This window comes from Lithobates pipiens, unplaced genomic scaffold, assembly GCF_037356315.1.
Source record: "Lithobates pipiens isolate NorthernLeopardFrog02 unplaced genomic scaffold, aLitPip1_a1.2 Scaffold_8, whole genome shotgun sequence".
Taxonomy (NCBI): domain Eukaryota; kingdom Metazoa; phylum Chordata; class Amphibia; order Anura; family Ranidae; genus Lithobates; species Lithobates pipiens.
Window position 1 is genome coordinate 208,514,742 of NW_027507903.1, and position 21,296 is coordinate 208,536,037.

At 42.3% G+C, this 21,296-nt stretch overlaps 1 protein-coding gene across 1 annotated transcript in view; it reads right to left on the reverse strand.

Moving 5' to 3' along the window:
• Window positions 1–200: 200 nt before the first annotated feature.
• The window catches only part of LOC143960254 (F-actin-capping protein subunit alpha-2-like), a 66,444-nt gene continuing 45,348 nt past the window's right edge, over window positions 201–21,296 (reverse strand). The window contains exons 3-10 of the mRNA XM_077468638.1: window positions 13,598–13,649; window positions 12,083–12,146; window positions 11,421–11,627; window positions 11,202–11,281; window positions 9,938–10,016; window positions 8,847–8,918; window positions 2,456–2,518; window positions 201–980 (exon numbers count right to left, since the gene is read on the reverse strand). Coding sequence (XP_077324764.1) covers window positions 840–980; window positions 2,456–2,518; window positions 8,847–8,918; window positions 9,938–10,016; window positions 11,202–11,281; window positions 11,421–11,627; window positions 12,083–12,146; window positions 13,598–13,649 — 758 coding nt within the window. The 3' untranslated portion in view covers window positions 201–839. The remainder of the gene's footprint in view (window positions 981–2,455; window positions 2,519–8,846; window positions 8,919–9,937; window positions 10,017–11,201; window positions 11,282–11,420; window positions 11,628–12,082; window positions 12,147–13,597; window positions 13,650–21,296) is intronic.

Consider the following 21,296-nt stretch of genomic DNA (forward strand, 5'->3'; position numbering starts at 1 on the left):
GGACTTTAGTGATTTTGCTGGTCACATCAGAAGGAAGAATATTGCATCAGTTTCCCAATATTGAGCTCATAATTAATTTCCAAAAAGCAAAGCGTATAATGATTTGCTGCAAGCAAATTCTACTCAAATAGAAAATTTGCATTTTAATATCACATTAAGTTGTAATACATTTCAAGGGTGGAGAAAAAAAAACTGAGACATGAAGAGTACATAATTATATTTTCTTTACAATTTGCCTTATTATAATACATTGGAGGCTATATGGTAAAAAGACTTTATAGGTAGAAGAATGTCTAGCCAATTCAAAGAGGCCCCACAAGAGCAAAGCATTTAATAGTCAAGCATTTTCTGGTTTAACATAAGAACTTGGCCATGCAAGTTTTGTGTGTTTTTTTTTCCTAAAGAAAGGGATTAGTTTGACAGAAGACAATAACGAAAGGGTTTATGAAGCTTTGTTGTCCATCTAGCGAAGGGATGGAAGCCATTTTGGCTTGTAGCACATTACACAAGGCTACATTTTACCAATGAATACTGAAGCCATAATGAGCACTTTTGTTACACACCGGCACCAGAATGTTTTTTTTGTGCATAAGTTTAAATCAGACCAGATCAGTCAAATGCAGCACATGTACCAACCTCCAAGACAAAAAATATAAACCAGCGGAAATAAGAGTATAATGTAAATCTTGTGCTGTAGCTGAATTATTTTATTTACAGAAATGTTATTTTTTATAGCAAAGGGCCATGCTGACCAGGCAAGTTGGCAGCTTAAAAATATTTGCAGCCATGTTTATTTGTATGCACAGACTCTAAAACCATCCAGTCATACAATGTTCATGTTAGGCATTTTGCATTTCTTTTCCAATTTTGTAACTAAGAATCTTGTTCCAGTCAATCTTGGTGCGCGTCACTGGCAGCTGGCGGCGTAAGGCTTTGAAAGTAGTGTCAGACATAGTCTGGTAGTTCTCACTGATTGCAGTCTAAGACCAGAAGAAATAGAAGGTTTAAAATCATGGCAGTCGATGTACACGAGAGCACTGTCTTAGTTTACAGAGGGAGCTGTATGGCTTAATTTATGGTAGAGTATAGTAATCAAGATAAATGAAGTTTGATTGCTTTTCAAAAGGCTAATTTTGCATTTTTATTTCTACACTAAGACTAAAGTGAATGTTTAGCCATTTTTCAGTTTTGGATAGAGTAAGGAAGGGTTAAAGCCAGTAAGGTTGATTTTTTTTGCTGTCTGCTTAGAATTGGTCTTTAGGATACTGGGACCTGCACTCCATGCAGGCAATGAATGACATCAATGCCTCATCATTCTATACAACACTACAAGATAGAACCCTGTGTAGCATCCTTTTGTATAAGTGCAGAATTTTACTAAAAAAAAACGCTGCATGTGAATTAATTGTAGTGTGCTGTGCAAGCATAACAAATTATATGCATTCTTTTTCCTGTGATGTCCCACTGCATTATTTGTACCAATGTTCCATTTTTTTTTTTTTTTTATTTTATAAAGCATATAGTTATAAATATGTATGAATTAAATTGGTTGTATACCCACCGGGAAAAAAAATAAGAATAAAAAAAAAACCTGTAAGGCAAGGGCATAATGAGCTAGTATGCAGCACATACTAGCCCATGAAATACTTACCTTAGAACAAGGCATCGGTATCTCACCTGGTCCACACCGAGGAAGCCGATATTTTGCCCTTGGAGTGTCTTCCGGGTTTGCCAGAGCCACGATGACATCACTCCCGATTGTCTTCAGCCAGGCCTTCACAGCGCATGCGCCACTGACTTTAGCAGCTGCATGCAAAGGGAAGATCTCCTAAACCTGTATGTATATTCAATTTACCTACAGGTAAGCCTTATAGGCTTACCTGTAGACAAATGTTAATAATTTGGGTATACAACCGTTTTAAAAGAATAGATACCATTATAAATTAGTCTGGTCATCTTATAATGTTAATCAAATTTTTTTATCTTTGCAAAAAAAAAGTGCCAGTAATTAAATGTACTTCATATAAGCAGTAACAGGTCTAATATAAGTGTAATTCCAGTCAAAAACTAAGATTAAATCTACTTCCATTCTAAACTTATTCTGTCTACCCTGTAAAGGGAAAGAGGTGTATACTTACCTACTGTATTCTGAAGTTGCCATGTTCCGGTCACATGAACTCTGTAACGGCAGCTTAAGTGTGGAGGAGAGTACAATAGCTGCAGAGCCTGTGCATTGGCATCACCCTTAGGCTTACTATTGTTGGCCATCGCTCCGCTACAAGGAAACCGGCGCTAGACTGGAGCGATTTTAGAATAGGCAAGTATGGACTTTTAACCGGGTAGGTAGAATAGTCTTAGAATGGGGGTGGGAGTAGATTTTAACTTGGTTAGGTTTGAGTTTTGTATTCAGGATTACGTTTTCAGCTTTAAAATCCTGAAGCCATGAGACACATACCTGGTATTCATTTTCAGCATCCTCTACAGTTTTAATGAACTCCTTTGCAGTCTGAATTTCATTCTGCAAGATGAAATAAATCAAAATAGAAAACATGTACAAATTAGAAAATGGGAATAGGTTGTTGCCATATAAAAAGCGAATTTAAAAAAAAAAACCTGCTGATTCAGTAAACCAATATGAAAAAACACAGAAACCCATAGCAACCAAAAATGTATGCTTGTGCAGTGCACCCCTAAAGAACCGCTGGTTAATTTGGTCCTATTTCCCCCCTTTTTTTTTTTCGGGCACATACAGCCAGGCACACAGGATTTTGTTCATTCTTTCACTGGCTAGGAAAAACAAACAAACAATCTAGGGCAGTGATGGCGAACCTTGGCACCCCAGATGTTTTGGAACTACATTTCCCATGATGCTCCACTACAATGCAAGGTGCCAGAGCATCATGGGAAATGTAGTTCCAAAACATCTGGGGTGCCAAGGTTCGCCATCACTGATCTAGGGGTTCTTTTTATACCCCAATAAATTGCTATTGAACAGTCTGAGGACTCTTCCCTTTTGGTGGCACTTTACAACTGTTGGTTGCACTGTAAACACTGGATGACTAATGCAGCTGGTGATTTGTGCTCCCTCAGGAGTTAAAAAGCCACACATTGCCACATCTCCTCTACATTGGGGGGGGGGGGTCAATTACTCACCAGTTGCCTCCTGCCAATATCCACAGGCTCTTCTACGTGAGGGAAATCTAGACTCGTATCATCGCAGGACAGTTGGATTCCTTCCCACCAACTTCCTCCTGGCTCTCTCCAGTGAGCTTCCTCCTGACCCAGCTTGATCCTTGGACAATGGATCTGTGAATCCGCCCCCCAGCTTAGCCTAGCTGGGACCTTGTTGTCTTTAAAAAAAGGCTTCTCTAACACTCCTACCCCCATGGGCAGAGAACCCTGCACAGGGCTTTCCTCCTGCAGGACTGGACCCAAGAACACTGCACTCTGCTGCCCAGGCCTCAAACTATTTATGAACTCTCCCTTCAACTTATAGGCACACCTCCCCAGGAATTGGCTGGAATTCAATAAATATTCAGGCTGCCTGGTCTGCCCTTCTACCCACTATACTTCTAGAATCCTCCAGAACAGCGGACCACTGATGGTGCACAAGGAAATTAATGGTCCCCAGGGGTTCTGCCGCTAAACAACACAGTGGAGGATGTATACCGCCCAAATGTTTCCAGTGTTGTTCTAAAAGTGCGCTGACAGTTAAGACTTCTCAATCAATGCCTACTCTGTAGTTCTGGCTCCTGTGAACTCAGACGGTAGTGTGGGAGGTGAATAAGTGAACTTCCAATGCCAGCGCTGATCACGGACTGTGGGATGGAACATGGAGCTCAAGCACATGACTGGAGGAGATCCAATAATTAGGGGGGAGGGTTGTTTAGTGGTCCAAACACATCTCCCACATCTGTAAGGAGGCTGAGAATTAAGCTGTGTACCATTAACTATTATTCACATGCTCAGGAGTTACATCAGCACAATGGCCAAAGAGGAGGATGGAGAACCCGGAAGAAACAGGAAGAGATGGTGTCAATCGGGGATGGAGCAGTGACTGTCACAGATTTTTATTTTATTTTTATTATTATTATTATTGGGGAGTGCTGCATGAGTGCTGTGAAAAAAAAGTGAACCATACAGTGCTAGAGGAGGGAACACCCGCCTTCATTATGGCAATAACCCACCCAGAGGTTTAGTTCCTGGGTGTGTGTGAGTAGAACTTAAAATACTACACAATCGTAGATGCATAATCATTAGCACAAATTTGGTAATATGGAATGGAGAAATTACAAGCTTAGTACTTAGGTGTTTTTGTACTGTATGAGCATTTTTTATAAATATTTAACAGTTACCGTACTGCTAGGCCTGCACACTGTCACATGACCAGATCTTCCTGCTGGCTGTAGAGGAATGAGTGCTGGTAAAGTCAGCACAGGAGGTTGAGGGATGCCCTTTGTAGACACTGACATTTTGCATTGCATAGACAGTCGCTAAACAATACACTGAATACAGTAGTCAAGCCGATGCGTGCATAGTTGTGGTTAGGTAGCTCCTCATAGGGAACAGAGTTTTTGAATTGCAAACAACCAACTCAGATCACATAATAAGATTAAAAACGTAAGGGTCATACAAAATATTTCCAATCAGACATGTCTTATCCAAAGAAAGGGTATCCTTATCCAAAGGGTAGGGAACCTCGGCTCTCCAGCTGTTTTGAAACTATGCATGATGGGATTTGTAGTTTCAAAACAGCTGGAGAGTTGAGGTTCCCTACCCAACATATAGCATCCATTCTGTTTCTGGGGGGCGATTTTCAATTCTCTGGGCTCAGATGCTGCCATGTTAATAAGTTGGGTATCACAGATTTTTTGTATGATTATTGGGGAGTGCTGCAGGAGTGCTGTGAAAAAAAAAAAGTGACCAAGAGTCCCTCAGAATATATATTTGCGATCCCTTCTATTTGATTTCAATAGTTTATTAGTGGGTTTGTCTACCAAATATTAAAAAAAAGAGAGTCCCAGGTGTTTGTCCACATCTCCAGCATTGCTAAGAACTTCAAGTGCCCCCATTTACTTAGGTGCAGCAGGTTTCTGTACCAATGGGCAATAAATTTAAAATTACTTGAAGTGATGGCATTGATGGATCATGTGTGAGCAAGGTGAAGAACTTTAGATAGCGTTCAACAGCAAACAGGAACTGGCTGAATTTCAATCCATGCACAGTATTGCCATTCCAAATCACGCCAATCTTATTATTAAAAATCGATCAACTTTTCGTGAACAGGTTTGGAAACTTTTTGCTGCTGTGCTGATCGGTGTATTCTGATGGTGGGGGAGGTTTTTCCCGTCCACCGTAAGACACACGTCCGCCTGAGACACGCGAGAGCGGCCTCGCTGCCATCATTGATGGCTAACGGTGGACAGAGTCGAGGGAGGCTCCAGTCCACAGGTAGGCGAGCCAACAATTGCAAATAATGGAAACCATAAACAGCTGCCATGCTTGACTCTCCACACAAATTTAAACTATTAGGGTTGATTTCACACTGTTGAAGGATGATGGGCACAAAGTCAGACACATGGTCACTAATGCAGAACAGCACATTAGCGCGGTGGAAGATTTAAATTCAGTGATGCTTAGAGAAGTGTTGCGGACCACAAGTCCCAGGAAGCCAAACTAATCCGCCAAAATAATCTTTGCTTCCTGGGATTTCCAGAAGGCAAGCGCCCCGAGGAATTCCTGCTCTCCTTGCTCAAGCAAACCTTTGGGGAGGAATGTTTTTGCAACCTGTTTGCTATCAAGAGGGCTCATAGGGTCCCATTGAGGGATCCTCCGCCAGGCAGATACCCCAGACCTCTGCTGGCCCGTTTCTTATACTTCAGAGATAAAAGAAACAATTCTACAGAGAGCTTGCAACATACTTGAATTGCTTTACAATAATAATCGTATTACCATCTTCCTGGATTTTTCTGCAGCTACGCAGAAACAACATGCAGCTTTCCAAAGTCTGAAGCACTTTACTGTAGAGCATGCTCTAGCCTACAAAGCTCAGAGTGGTGCACAAAAGGCAAAGCACAATTCTTCACTTTTTCTAAGGAAGCTAACAAAGGGTTGGAATCTTTGGGTAGTACCTAAAATGCTGTTTTCTCATCTCCGATTGTCACTACATAGAAGTGTCATGGAGGAGCTCCTTCCTTGTGCTTGGTTTAAGTTTTTTTTTTTTTATTATTATATTTTTATTGAGGGTTTTATAACATACAACACTTATAACAACAGTGATTACAGTATACAAAAAGGGATTGCGAATGACATAAGAGTTATGCATTGCAACATGGCATTTCAGTACGCTACATCTGTAAGGGTATATCACTGGTAGCCCCAGCCCAACAGGCACATTAGGTTTGATCCCCTGTAGGAACCTACAAGAAATCGGAGTCCCTTGAAACCTTCAGGGGGGGAGGGAGCAGAACTATGTCAAACGACTTAACTCCCCTCCTCTATTTAGGCTGTTTTGGGTTCAGCTAACCAAGTGTGGCAACCCTTATCGTATTTCTTTGGGCAGCCCGTGTGAGTAGGTATCCTTGTACAGGGGAAGACTTATTCACCAGGCGTTTCCATTGCATTATGGAAGGAGGTTCTGGCTTTTTCCAGTGCATAGCGATGTTCTTACGAGCATAGAAAAGCAATAGGCCAATCAATGTGCATTTAGCAGCAGACAGCAGTACAGGTTCAAAAAATACCAGTATGCAGACCTCCATAGCCAAAGGCACGGTAGTCAAGGTGACTTTTCCAATTAGTTCCAGCACCATCTCCCAGTATTGTTGGACCTTTGGACATCTCCAAAAAACGCGCGGGAAGTTTCTTGGTTTAAGTTTACTGGCCTTATTATGTGCTTTACTTTTGGAAAGGAGATCCTTAACTGATCAAGTGTTATCTGACTGACACTGATAGACCTGCAATCAATGGGCTCATAGTTTGCTCTGCTGACTATGTTCGCACCCTTCTTTTTTTTTTTTTTTTTCTTTCAGGCTGGACCGGGAAGAATTTCCCCATTACAGCGATTTTGATGTTTGGGGCAGAAGCCTGTAGTGTGTTTGGGACTGCGGGCAGGGTGGTGGGGGTTGGGATGTGCGATCTTACGTTTTAGATCAGTAGTTTTATGGTTTGTTGTTTTGTCGTTTCCACTGTGTTTTATAATGCAATTTATTCCTACCACTTGCTACTGGTTATGTATGTATCCGTGCATGCATGCCTTTCAATGCTGCTTCCGTGTGAGGCAGTTTCTGCAATTGCCTTCTGTCCACCCCTGGTGCCCTTTGCCATTTTACCACTATAATTGGTATTATCCTCCTGTAGCTCTTCATAGATATGTCACCAAATCTGCAAGCTCTTAATCTTTTGTCTTGGAATGTGGGATGCCTCAATTCCGAGATCAAAGGGGCCTTAGTCTTCAATTATATTAAGAAACATAAACCTCAAATTTTCCTGTAGGATTCACATTTGGTTGGTTCTAAAACCCCAGCCTAAAACTATAGCAACATCCCCTTTGGTAGTTTCGTGGTTATGGTCCTTATACTTGATAATTCACCTTATAAGTCTGTGGCAGTTTATGTACCACCACCATTTACCATCACTGATTGGGATACCTTGATGGCAAAGGTGCTCTAGGTGGCAGAGGGGCCAATTGTTCTGGCAGGGGATCTTAATGCTGTATTGTCTCCTGAAATAGATTGATTTCAGGCAGCTTCTAGAGGCAGCTCCCCACACAACTCTCACGATTAGTCATAAGCGATGTGCCCTGTCACACCTCTTAAATGCGGTTGAGAAATGAATTCCTATCTACTAGAAACAGGCTCATGCCCTAACAGGGAGGCATGGACTAGGAAAGTGAACAAGATCATGGAAGAGGAGGATTGGGTTGAGATGTGTATAGGCAAACGAGAACGCTTCACCAGTATCTGAGCGACGCGATAAGATCACACCTCTAACCCTGATGAGGTCCCATCTAGCATGGATGTTGCTTTGTTGGAGTTATCAGAGCCCTCGCTTAGACTACCTAAATATGCCTTTTAATTATCTGATTTATATATACTTCTTATTCTGCCATATAAAAAGTCCAAAGGGGTATCTCCCAAATGCAATTGTTGCATATTTTCTAGAACCTCGCTTAGACTACCTACTTTATTTATGAAGCCATTGCCTGGTTCTCGTTTGATTTTTTTTCTTTTCTCAATTTTTGTCGAAGCCTGCGAGTCAATACGCCCCCTTCCCCCCTCCCAACGGTACAGGTTAATGTGGACAATTACAGTCCTGGTATACTCTAAATGAGCATATTCCGGTTTATGTGATACGTTACCATTTATTTTCTGTTTACACTTTCTTAGCACTTTATCTAATCTTGGGGTCTATAACCCGCTTCTCGATTGACCGGGAGGAGAATCAGTGTGACAATAGCGATTAAGTCATTCGCTTGCGTCACACAACTGGGTCTAATCACATGCAAATAAAAAAAAAACAATTGGAATCCATGTGTCTGGCCGGACACATGGATGGTGCGCCCTGCATTATGGCACGCCACAGATTGCCTGCCAACACAGTGAGACTCTTTAAACCTCTGGTTTTTCACTACAAAGGTTGGGAACCCTAAACTATTTGTGTTGGGAGCAATGTTGGTTTACTATATTCACCTTTGTATCCTACATCTTTAATAGGGAAAAAATAGGTAAATAGCATTTCAGAGTCAGCCTCCTTCCCCAATGGTATGAGTTGGAAGCATATTCCCAATCAATACCATAAAACACAGAACTGTACGCATTTTGATCTGGATGGGTGAAGAAAATACTTACAGACACCGTTAGGGATTCTTCAACATCCTTATGGCTCACCAACTGTACATTTCCGTCTTCATAATAATGGACCTATTTAAAATATAAAAGACTTTTTTATGCTACAAAAAGTATTACCCGACTTTAATGAAACAGCATTTAGCTGTGAAAAAAAATTAAAAACAGTAATTTACCAATGCTATTCAGCAAACACTGCAACTATATTAAAAGCCAACTTCATTTTAAAAAGTCACAGGCACTGGGCTGAGTTAGAGCCCTTTAACACTGGGGAAGTAGGGGCGGTAGCTTTGGTGCCACTATTCAAGTGGGAGCTAAGGAAGGGGTTAAAAAGTGCCCGTGTAGCACCGCTGCCGAAGCGCTTCGCAGGCACTTTACCGCTGGGTTTGCAAGCGGTATACACCGCTTGCAAACCGCCTCAAAGATGCTGCTTGTAGGAATTTTTCTAACATTTTTCTAAAGTCCTGCAAGCACACCGCCCCAGTGCGAAAGCACTCGGGCTTTCACACTGGGACTGCAGATGAGGCATTTTTCAGGCGATCTTTTTAACGTTAAAAGCACCTGAAAACGCCCCAGGGTGAAAGGGGTCTAAAACAGTTCTCTGGAGTAGGGTTGCAGGTGTTTCTACTTTGGCTGATAAAATACTTCTCTATTGAAACAGTTCACAATTTAACATAGCCAGGAAAGTTATTTCACCAGGACTATATATATATATATATATATATATATATATATATATATATATATATATATATATATATATATATATATCTTGAAGTGTTAGCTAAAGAAGTTGCTATTCATTCATGTAGCTTCCTTAGCAGATAAGGAAGTGTCTTAGTTGAGACGCAAATCATCTTCAGCATTACAGAACAGGTTAAACATCAGAATCAAAATAGTGGCAGCTTCAAAAATAGCACCCTTCAGTGATTTATGTGCTCCAACTGGTTAATCATGATCGCTAAATATTACATTTACATATATTGCATAAAAGCAGCAAAGGATTTTTCGTGGTGTAGATGAACAAAACTGACTGCAATGGATGAAGGGAAAGCCATTTTAAATCACAACAAAAAGGCAGGCCAGTGAAATACCTGAATTTTTTGAATTCCCACAACTTTTGTAGTAGATTGCGTTATGGTAAATTTCCATTCTGACCTCCAGCGTCCATTCCTGGAAAACAACAGTAATGCAGTATGAGACAATTGGTTACTAAATTCCAACAAAATGACTGCAATAAATTTGCGCTTGGAATGATGTAATCAACCATTAATCTCAATGCACATGCACCCATCAATTTTATAGACTATTAAAAAATATATTTAAATAGAAGGTTCCTTTCACAAGTTAGTATGCAGTACCTTTATTTAATAAAAAGGAATGTACCGCACATGGTGACAGAATGAATTCTAAAAGAATTCTGAAAGAAGGCAAGCGCTGACAGACTAAAGTGATTGTAAACCATAAGTAAACACATTCCCTCTGTTCTCAGCTGCATAAGAGGTGGGTGGGTGGGGAGCAGAAGTCCACTGAGCTTCCCAGTGACAGGCTGTGCAGGGGGGCATGTCTGGACATGTCTGATCAGCTAGGGAACTGGCAACGCTGTGTTCCGATGCTTAAGTGTGGTCAGTTTTTAATAGGAAAGCAGAGGGACTGGCAGGAACCTCAGAGATTGCACAGAAAGGAAGAAAAGCAAAGTGAACAGAATACTTTTGCATACAAGTACATGGTACAGTAGCCACATATCAGGAATATGAAATGTTAGGGCAGAGGGCATGGATGTTAAAGGTGGAGGGTGAATGAAATGTGTAAGGGACTCAACACACTGATGTGAAAAGGGGACAAAGGCGCCAATGTAAAAGGGGGCTGAAGACACAATGTAAAAGGGGGCTGAAGACACAATGTAAAAGGGGGCTGAAGACACGATGTAAAGGGTGGCTGTGATTTAAAAGGGGGGGGTCTAATGAGAAATGGGTCTGATGTGAAGGTTTGCATGTTCCCCATTTAAAAAAAAAAAAAAAAAGTAGCCTTACAGAGTATGCAAAGCAGCATATACAGTTTCAGCACTGCTGGGGCGTTCAATACCTAAAACTGTATATAAACCATAAAACTATTTTTCAGCATGTTTGGCATCTTGCCTCGCTGCATAGTTTTCAGTGAATCTGTTGCAGTTTCTTACCTGGAGACGTGTCAGTTACAAAGCTAAGTGGCGGTCTTGCAATTAGAAGCTGTGTTGACAGTCTGGCGTGTGGGCTACATCTGTGGACCACTGAGCTACCTTGCATACACTTTACATGGATATAGCATATATATCCGAATGGGGGGAGGAAAAAAAAAAAAAAAAAAAAGAAGACTTACCAGAAGTTTTTAGCTTGAAACTGATGACTCTCAATACATACAATTATTGTTTGTTGTCCATCAATTGTTTTGCCATATACCTAAGTTAATAAAATGTAATGTAATAAAATGAGAGTTATATTGCAACTTACAGGGCTATGACTAAAAAAAAATTTTAAATCAATTTTTCACACCATTAAGAGACATTTTCCATTAAAGCAAATAGTTAATTTTACTTACAGTACTAACTCCATTAGGATAATGATCTTTCACATAGGATCTCACTGCAGTGTCCACAACATTCCTCCAGGATTCTATGGCATTTTCTCCCTCATGAGGCCTGGGATCACTGGCTTCCTTTCTTAAGTGATCAAATCTGAATGAAATCTTGTTCCGTGGATCTAAAAACCTCCCGTTACCAAGGTCTCCATGTTCAGTTATTAATACCTGGGGGGATAAAATAAAATTTATAGGTTTATACTCACAATATAAATCCTTTTAAACAGAAAGTTTTTAGCTACTGGGTTTTACTGACACCTACAGGAAAATGTCAACAGCAAAAAAAAAAAAAAAAAATGTAGGTCAGCTCAGGATAATCCCTCCCCATGACCAGCAAGCCTTCGCTGTGAAGCAAGCAGTTGCAAGAGCATAATCATAAGCCCAGAAGAGAGGGACCAGTGTCCCCAAATGTAGTCTAAGCAAAGGAGTACAAAATCCCAAATATTTCTCATCCACTAGAGGACAGAGGGTGCCAACAAATGAATAGCATGAAAGTGTGCAAAGTAACAGTGGATAGGAGAGGCTTATCAAGAGAACATGTCACTTTGCCTTGAATGGTGCCAAGGTCACACAACAATGGTCTTTGAGGGGAAAATTAATCAGCTATGCAGACAAGAACATACCTGATCTTCATAGCCTTCAACTTTTACTGGAGTGAACTGATCCAAGTTATACTGTGCAAATGCACTAGATGTAACAAGAAAAAAAGAAAAATACCCAACAATAAATAAGGTTTAAAGGGTACTTTTGAAATTCACATCACAAAATGAACAGGCCACATTAATTACATTATTTCCTCTTAAGTGAATTAAAAATGTAATTTTGTCAAGCTCCGTCAAGTGTCTAAGTCTAGATACCATGGTCTCCTAAAAACCAAAGTGGTGTTTTCATGCCATTGGACGACTACAGAGATTTAAACTAGCAGGAAAAAAACATTATTAAAGCAGATCCTGCACATGTAGTGAGCAAAAATGACTGCCACTCGTGTACGCAAGACATGGTACTTGATAGCTTAAATTAAAACAAAGCAATCAAGTAAATACATGTTTTTAGTAGTGATCATTGGCACACCACTGCTACACTGAATAGGTCACAAGATAACTATATATCCACGGGACATTTTTATAACCTCTCCTGAACAATTTAACTTGACAGATAGTAAGCCACCTTTAAAAACGTACGTTTTGCCACGTTTATGCTTAGAATCGTTTAAAAAATTACCAAAAATGAAAAACTGCCTGTAAAATGAAAATGAAGCTAAATGCAAATTACCGCATTTGGTGCTTGAAATGCCTCTAAACTCAGTGTCTGAACTCATTTTTTTGCTTTCCAAAAAAGGCCTCTAAACTCAACTGCCTAAAAACAACATTAAAAGAACCTGTGTACATGTACATATAAGATAACATTGGATGAGTTTAGAGGTAGCTGAAAAAAGCACCCAACTGCCTCTGAACATCCGTTTACTAGCAGCAGTGTACATGAGGCCTTACAGCTTCCTGTGTTGCCTGCTTTAAACAGTGATTGGACCACATGTGAGGTATCGCTGCAAACGTCAGAATGAGAGCAATAATTCTAGGGCCACAATTTAAAGCTAAATGGACAATGAAAAATTTTATGTACAATAGTTTTGTCGCTATATCACAGGTGCACGCAATGGAGTCTTGACATGTATTTATGTCAGACACAAACCCACTTTATTCTCTATTTATTCAAGTAGTGTTCTAGCAAAAAATGCAGATTTTAACATGTGTGACCAATTTAAAGATTGCCCTGGATTATCTGAAGCCTGTATGAAGGCCATTCCCAACAGACTGCACTTGAGTAATGCATTGCTTTGAGATCTCTCCTAGTTACAATGCTTATGATTCTGAACAAGGCAGGGCCAAACTGACCAAAGTTACACTTCTTCTATATAAAGTTATGATACTGTCAGTGCATTGGAAAATGTAAATATTCTCTGGTTAAGACCATCGGTATCTGTCGCTATATACTGTAATGTTCATTGACTTTAATAAACCCTCATTGTACTCACACTGATCAACTTTTGGCTCAAATACAAAATGTGGGCTATTGCAGCACTGTACTGTATGCTGTACTGTTAGAAATTCTGGAAGAACTGTAACGACAGGAACACTTACTGAGCAGCACCTTCCCTGAGTAAATTGTCATTGTTGAGTAGGAACCGAACATCTGTACAGGAAACATAGAAATGAAAATATTAGCACTTCAGCTGGATGGGGCAAAAACGTAAAGAATAAAATACAGAAAACTATGAAACTTTAAACACCATGCCATAATCAGAATTGTATTTCACATTTTCTTAATATACCAAATAACCAGATATGCAACCATAATTTTTAATTTTCAACTAAAACAGATTTTTGCATAGTCAAAGAATATTGGTGTGATACAGTGCTATTCGTTCACTCTAAATAGCACCCCAATGCCTCTTGCTGATGGGCACACAGTAACGTGCAATGCAGGGTGCTGCCAAAAATGTTACAGGTCTTCATGCATTGGGTAGCTCATTTAAATATACTGACAACGCAATTCACATTAACCAATGGCATAATGCTAATAATGCGTGTTGAGGTGCCTGCATCACTACAGTCCGAGGAAGAGGCCCTTAGTAACCCCAAAACCACGCGGTTTTCTGTTAGCGACATTAAAGTGTTTATCTGAATATGGTGTGCTGGCGATATCTTGGAATGCATGTGCCAGCTTTAATGCAGTGCTATAGTGTGAATAGGCCCTTAGATGTAAGCAACACTGCCCACTTTTAAATGGTAAAGTTTATGTAACATAACAGATTTAGCCTTTTAAAAAGTCTCCCCTGATGTTACACTGCCTTGTGACGTTTGCCACAACACTGTGGACATTAGAACGACTTACTGTATATATTTTACAAAAAGTTACTGTATCCAGCGACTTTATTACGAAAAACGACCAAGATGAAGGGAAAAAGAAAAAGTGGGATAATATACACTCAAATGAAAAAGAATTAAGTACATCCCATGAAAATTGTTGGTTCCAACATATTTGAACATTAGATATTTATTGAAATGCTGCCTACAGATAAAGGCGGTATACATGAATAAGAACACAAGGAAAATTTGCCTCGTCAGTTATTTATTCAACAAAAATAGCAAGAAATGTAATGTGCACTAAGCAAATCCTGAGATAAACTTAATGGTAATGATTTTAAAATTAGTCATTTGAGGACAAAATCAAAGGACAAAACCTGAACAAGACATATATAAAACAAAAACATAACAAAAAGGGCGGGAATCTTGCCGTCCTGGAAGCCCTACAAAAATAATTACCCTTTCGATCCCCAGATTTCATGAATTGTCTTCTAGGACAGCATAAGGGAGGATTAGCAAGTATTTACCAGAACAGGGAGGGACAATAACAGAGCCTGGAGACCTCTCCTCCAATAGGGCTGACCATAAATATCACAGATATGCTAGACCCCATTATATAAAATTTTGCAAAAAAACGAATATCAGGGCAGGAGACTTACTGCAGGGAAAAGTCTAAGGGTCCATTCACATGAGTATGTCCGTGTACGAACACCACTTTGCTCAGCAGGGATCGACCTGCTGATCCCCGCTGAGCAGGCGGATGACAGGTCCGTCTCCACCCACTGTGAAGAGACAGACTTGTCAGAGCCCCGCTCTCCTCTATGACAGTGGTTCTCATCTCCTGTCCTCAGGACCCACCAGCAGGCCAGGTATCACAGGAGATATCATTTGCTGCCCAGTGATTGCAGTATTCTAGTCTGAATATCCCCAAGGTAATACTTAAAATCTGGCCTGTTAGCGGGTCCTGAGAACAAGAGGGAGTCATGCTTACCCCAGTGGCTCTGCCCCTCGCTCTACCTGATTCACACGTTTTCTGTAGATATGTACTTATGGTTATCTACCTCTTATGTAATATGTATGTACTGTATATTACATTTGAAATTTGTTATAATAAAACTGTGTATACCCCTGAACTGAGTTTTAAACCATAATTAACCCCTCATGCTCCTGAAGCATTATTTGTTGAAGCGAAACATGTTGAGCACAGTTCATTCCATCTAGCGTGAAGCTACTTACCCCTCTACAGATATAGCTACATATGCTCACTACCAGTGTTTGGTGAGATTTGTCATTATGCTACATATTCACCACTGTTTACATTTTGGAGGCTCCTTACCTATGTTTAGGGGGTGGGTATGCTCGCTCATCTAAAATTGGGGTTATTATTGATGTTTTATGATGTTCTTAACATTATTCTTTAATAAATTATATATTAAATTTTTACATGTCTACTCATTGATACGGTGCCCATGAAGTCCCATATTTTTTGGTCTCTCATTCTCTCTTACTATCCATCTGGTCTTTAAGAGCTTAAGGACCACCCCACATACATATACTGTGGCAGAGCGGCCCTTAAGCCCAAAATCACGTACCTGTCCCCCCCCCCCCCCTTCTTCAGCTCAGGCCACCAGGGATCATTCTGAGGAGAGTCTAAATGGCGAACTGCCCATCTAAACAAAGCAGATCGCTGTTCTGCCAGGAGGGGAAAATGGAGATCTTGTGCGTTTCTGCTAAGCAGAAACACGGATCTCTGTTTTCCTTTAGTTAAAGCACATCCCCCACAGTTAGAAAGCACTCATAAACAGACTATATAACTGATTGCCATTGAACAACTTCCCTATAGTGGGATCTTTCTGGGGAGCCGACAGACCTAGTGACTGCAACAGGTGGACGGTAGACAGAGGGGGAAGTGAGCAGGACCCCACCCCTCTTCCCCATCCTGTTTCCCCCACCCTATACCCCCCCCCCCCCCCGTTACCCTTCTCTATCTTCTCTTTTCTTCTACTTGCCACAATCTGAACCCTACAACTGACGGACAGGGTGCTTGGTCAGGGTACTACTACCTGAAGCCGTGCCCCATGTCCATGACTACAGAAGTGGACAAGTGGGTGAATCCAACCCAACACACCAATGCCCCAACAGATGGCCCCGGAATAGTTGCCAAAATAATAATAAACAACCTCATTTGACAGTTATGATACCATGCTGGTGTAATCTTTTGCCTGGAATAATTTGTCTTGAAACCTATCACTCATTTGGTCATATTGTTATTTTGTTACATTTTGCTGTACTTTTTTCTGAAAACTAATAAAATCTTTATGGAAAAAAAAAAAAAAAAAAAAAAAAAAAAAGAAAGCACTCATAGGGAACACGTTTAACCCTTTGATCGCCCCCGATGTTAACCCCCTTCCCTGCCAGTGTCATTAGTACAGCAACCCTGCATTTTTTTTTTTTAAGCACTGATCACTACAAGAATGTCACAGGTGCCCAAAAAGTGTCAAGTGTTAGTTAGGTGTCCGATTTGTCCGCCACGATGTCGCAGTCCCGCTAATCGTGATCAAATACCCTCAAAAGAAAGCTCTATTTGTGGGGGGAGGGAGATATTTTATTTGGGCGCAGAGCCGCATGACCCCTTCCCCTGGGGTATTTCTGGAGCAGGCTGAAGGAGGTGGGGACCTGGGTTAAGGACATGGGGGCTCCAGTGTCCGTGGTTTCCCTGCTCCATTAGCGTGATGGAGGTCAGACACAGAAGGCGGCGGAGGGAAAGAGCGCAGGCACTGGGAACAGAGCTGCTGTCCATGCAATACATATAAGCAGAGCGAGTGTGTTCATGTCGATAATTATTTCCCATATCCCTGTATATTTATGTTCACCAAGGTGCATGTCCAAGAATCTTCCTGCTGTCACCACCGATTGTGGAAGATCCGAGTTTGGATCTGCCAGGTGCCTGGACGGATGCCTGTGTCAGCCTCTCAGTGAGCCGCCGAGACAGATGGTCCCCATCCCTCCACAGATGGTCCCCGTCCCTCCACAGCTCAGCGGTCCAGTGAGCATGGAGGAGCAGAGAGGAGAGCCTGTCAGGCAGCAGCTCGAACAGAGCCATCGGTGGTGTTCGATGGCTCGGTTCTCAGTGCAGAGGCGCCGGGGGACAGATGCAGCATCGGCCTAGGTTGGGGGGGGGGAACCCCATGCTTCTCTTTTAAGGCCTCTTGCAGATGATACAACTTTTTGAGCATCTACTTTTACCAGACAAAAAAACAAAACTTCTTGCATTCTTGTTCTGCACAATATGTAAATTGGCTTTTGCGCGCATGAGATGGCATAAATTGACCAAAAAAGCAGATTTTTCACATTTTTTTTTTATAAGCACATTACAATCAACGGGGTGCATTTTAACTCTGTAAAAATAGAAGAGGGCTAAAGCAACCTCGTCAAGTGTTTTTTTTTAAATTAAATTGTTCCTCTGTTTAGCCCCTTATTAACCCTTAAATTTACTCTACTCAGCCCTGTTAGCTCCTTATTCTCCATTAAAATTTTCCTGCCAATTTTTATTATTATTTACTTCTATTTTATAAACCATTAATAATTAAACTTTGTTTGCTTGCAGCTCTATGTTCCTCGTCATTGAAGTCCTCCAGTCCCCTTATTACTTTTGTTGCCCTTCTCTGGACTCTCTCCAGTTCCAGCGTGTCCTTCCCGAGGACTGGTGAACAGAAATGTACGAAATACTCCAGATGCGGCCAGACCAGAGTTTTACAAAGTGTCAGGATCATTTTATCCCTGGAGTAAATGCCCTTTTTAATGCATGCGAATAATCTTCTTGCTGTGGTATGTCTTTGTATGCTATTGCTCAGTTTGTCTTCTACCAGGATCCCCAGATCTTTATCCCTCCTGGATTCTCTCAGGAGGTTCTCCCTCTGTTGAACAACTTGTGTTTATATTTCTAGCCCCCCCCAAGTGCATTACTTTACATTTTACAATATTGAACCTCATTTGCCATGTAGTTGCCCACCCCATTAATTTATTATTGAGGTCTTCTTGTAAAGTTTCTATGTCCTGCTGTGAGGTTATTGCCCTGCTTATTTTTGTGTCAACAAAACAGAGATTGGGTTATTTATACCAAATATATATCTCTATATATGTGTGAATAAATTAAACAGAGTTGGACCCAGGACAGAGCCTTAGCGTACCCCAATTAACACTCCAGACCAGTCTGAGCACACGTTATCTATCACCACCCTTTGGACGCACCCTTGTAACAAGTTTTCTGTCCAAGAACAAACCCTATAGGCTATGCCTACAGACCTTGGTTTGTAGATTAAACTGTGTGGACTGTATTAAATGCTTGCAAAATCTAGAAACACCACATCCACAGGCCTACCTTTATCTAGATGGCAGCTCATTTCCTTGTAGAATGTTAACAGATTGGTTTGACAAGAACAACCTTTCCTAAACCCATGCCAATTACTACTGATACGGTTTTCATCAGCAAATTCTTGGATGTAGTCCCCCCATCATCCCCTCCCATTAGTTTACATACAGTCATTGTTAGATTTGACAGGCCTGTCGTTTCCAGAAATATACATCTCTGCCCTTTTTTGAATATTGGTACTACGTGGGCTTTTTGCCAATCAGCTGGTACCATTCCTGTCAGCATGTTACTCCTAATCTTTATAGACAGCAGTCTGGCTATAACCTGACTGAGTTCTTTGAAGACACTCAGATGTAAGCCTTGTCCTGGTGATTTGTGTTAAGCTTTTCCAGTCTTTTCTGGACACCAGCTTCTGTTAGACCCCTTTCACACTGAAAGCGCTGGCCATTAGCAGTAAAGCGCAGCTCGTTTTAGCGGACTTTTACAGCTGTTGTGACACTTTTAACCCCCTAAAAATAGGATTTTTGGACTTGCCGTAAAATCCTTTTCTCTGAAGTTCATTGACGGACGCAGCAGCTCTTCTTGACTTTAGGGTTATATTGCCCCTTTAGGAGAGGACTAGGAAGAAAGTGTTAAAAACAGCAACACTTGCACAGTACCACCCAGGGGGCGGTCCTACTGGCTATAACCCCTCACACTGCATCCATCAGCTCAGTTCATCAAAAGCAGTACAAACAGAAATAGGAGGGGTGGGTGCTATGTCCATCAATGAACTTCAGAGAAAAGGATTTTACGGCGAGTACAAAAATCCTATATTCTCTATCGTTAATTGACGGACACAGCAGCTCTTCTTGACCTTAGGGACGTCCCCAAGCAGTGTCAAAGAAACAAGGGGTGGGGGGGCGTGGCCGGATGTGAACCAGGGAGGACGCACGGTGACTGAGCTCCAGGCATCCTTTTATCCTGATCCATCCTCTCTGCTGACGGACCCGGGGACGCTGTTAGCCTCCCCCCTATACTGTGGACCATCCTCGGAACCAGCTAGGCTGTCTATTTCGGAGCCCGGCGGTGTCTCTGGAGCTCCGGCCGGCTGCAGCCTAGCTGCCTGGTGGAGACCGGCCGCCATCTTTGAGGCCTGTGAAGCCTCCGGGACGCCCGCGGTGGAGTGCCGCTATCGCGGAGCACATATGTGAGCGGACCGTACGGGAGTGGAGCCTGCGGACGTGCGCTGGGAGCGGTGACTGGACCCTTCACCGAAATTGTCGCGGCCGCGTTCGGATCGCACCGCGGCAGCCGGCCGCGTGGCGGCAGCTCGCCCAGTGTGTGTGGAGGCCGAAACCCAGGAGGAGAGGTGAGCCTTGGAATTGGGGTTCGCTGCAGGGTGCCCCAGAACTGAGACTGAGGGAGTGAGGTGGTGGCCTGAGACAGTTATTGGCAGTGTTGCTGCTTTCTCACACTGGCTCTTGTCTGGACTCTCTTAAAGGGACACATCCTGTTCTGTGTGCAATCTGCTGGACTGTCTGCTGCTGCTGACTCCTTCTGCTGCACTTATTCCACGCAAAGAACTGCGCTGCACTATACATTCTTGTAGCTGTTTGTTCGCTCTGTGGCTGCTCTACTCTTAAAGGGGCGCACCTTACTGCCTGCATATCATCCTGCATATTCTCAGTCTGTCTGCCTGCTCCTTCATGCCCTCCAAAGGCAAGTCTGCTGCTAAGAAGGCACCGCCGCAGCCTGCACAGAGCCCTAGCGATTTTTTGAACCAATTTAAGGCGCTGATGGCAGATATGGAACAGGCGGCACCGCAGGCGGCTGCTCCGCCCGTGCCTGCTACCCCTCAAGCCAATGATACCACTGTCATTCTTGCGGCAATCGAGCAAAGCAGAACATCATTGCTGGTCCGCATAGACCATTTGGCGGAAGAGTGCAATCTCATAAGAGCTGATTTGGACAAATTTAGGGGCCGACTGTCTGAAACCGAATCCCGGATCTCGGCAACGGAGGACGCCTCTAGCCGCCATGATGAAGCCATCCATGCTTTGCAGTGCACTGTTCAGAATTTGGTGGCGAAAGCTGACGACGCAGAAAATCGCATGCGGAGGAACAATGTCAGAGTTCTGGGCCTCCCAGAGGGGGCTGAGGGGGAGCGCCCTGCTGAGTTTGCGGAGAGCTTTTTTAAATCACTTCTTCATTTGACCGAGGTCTCCCCGACCTACGTGGTGGAAAGGGCTCACAGGGTACCCACTGGCCGAGGGCCGCCGGGGGCTCAGCCCAGGCCATTCCTGGTACGATTCCTCAATTTTAGGGACCGGGACTGTATTCTGCGCGAGGCACGTAAACACCAGACCCTGCCTTTTGAGAACACAGTGGTGCATCTGTATCTTGATTTCTCGGCTGACTTGCAGAGACGGCGCAAGACCTTTACGGACATCAGAAGACGGCTGCGAGAGAAAGATTTGAAATACTCCATGCTCTATCCTAGTCGGCTGCGGGTGCAACATGGGGGTTCAGTGAAGTTTTTCGATACCCCTGCTGAAGCAGATGCCTGGCTCCAGTCGCTGAGATAGGCGAGGCCGATCATAGTTTCTTTACTACACGGCG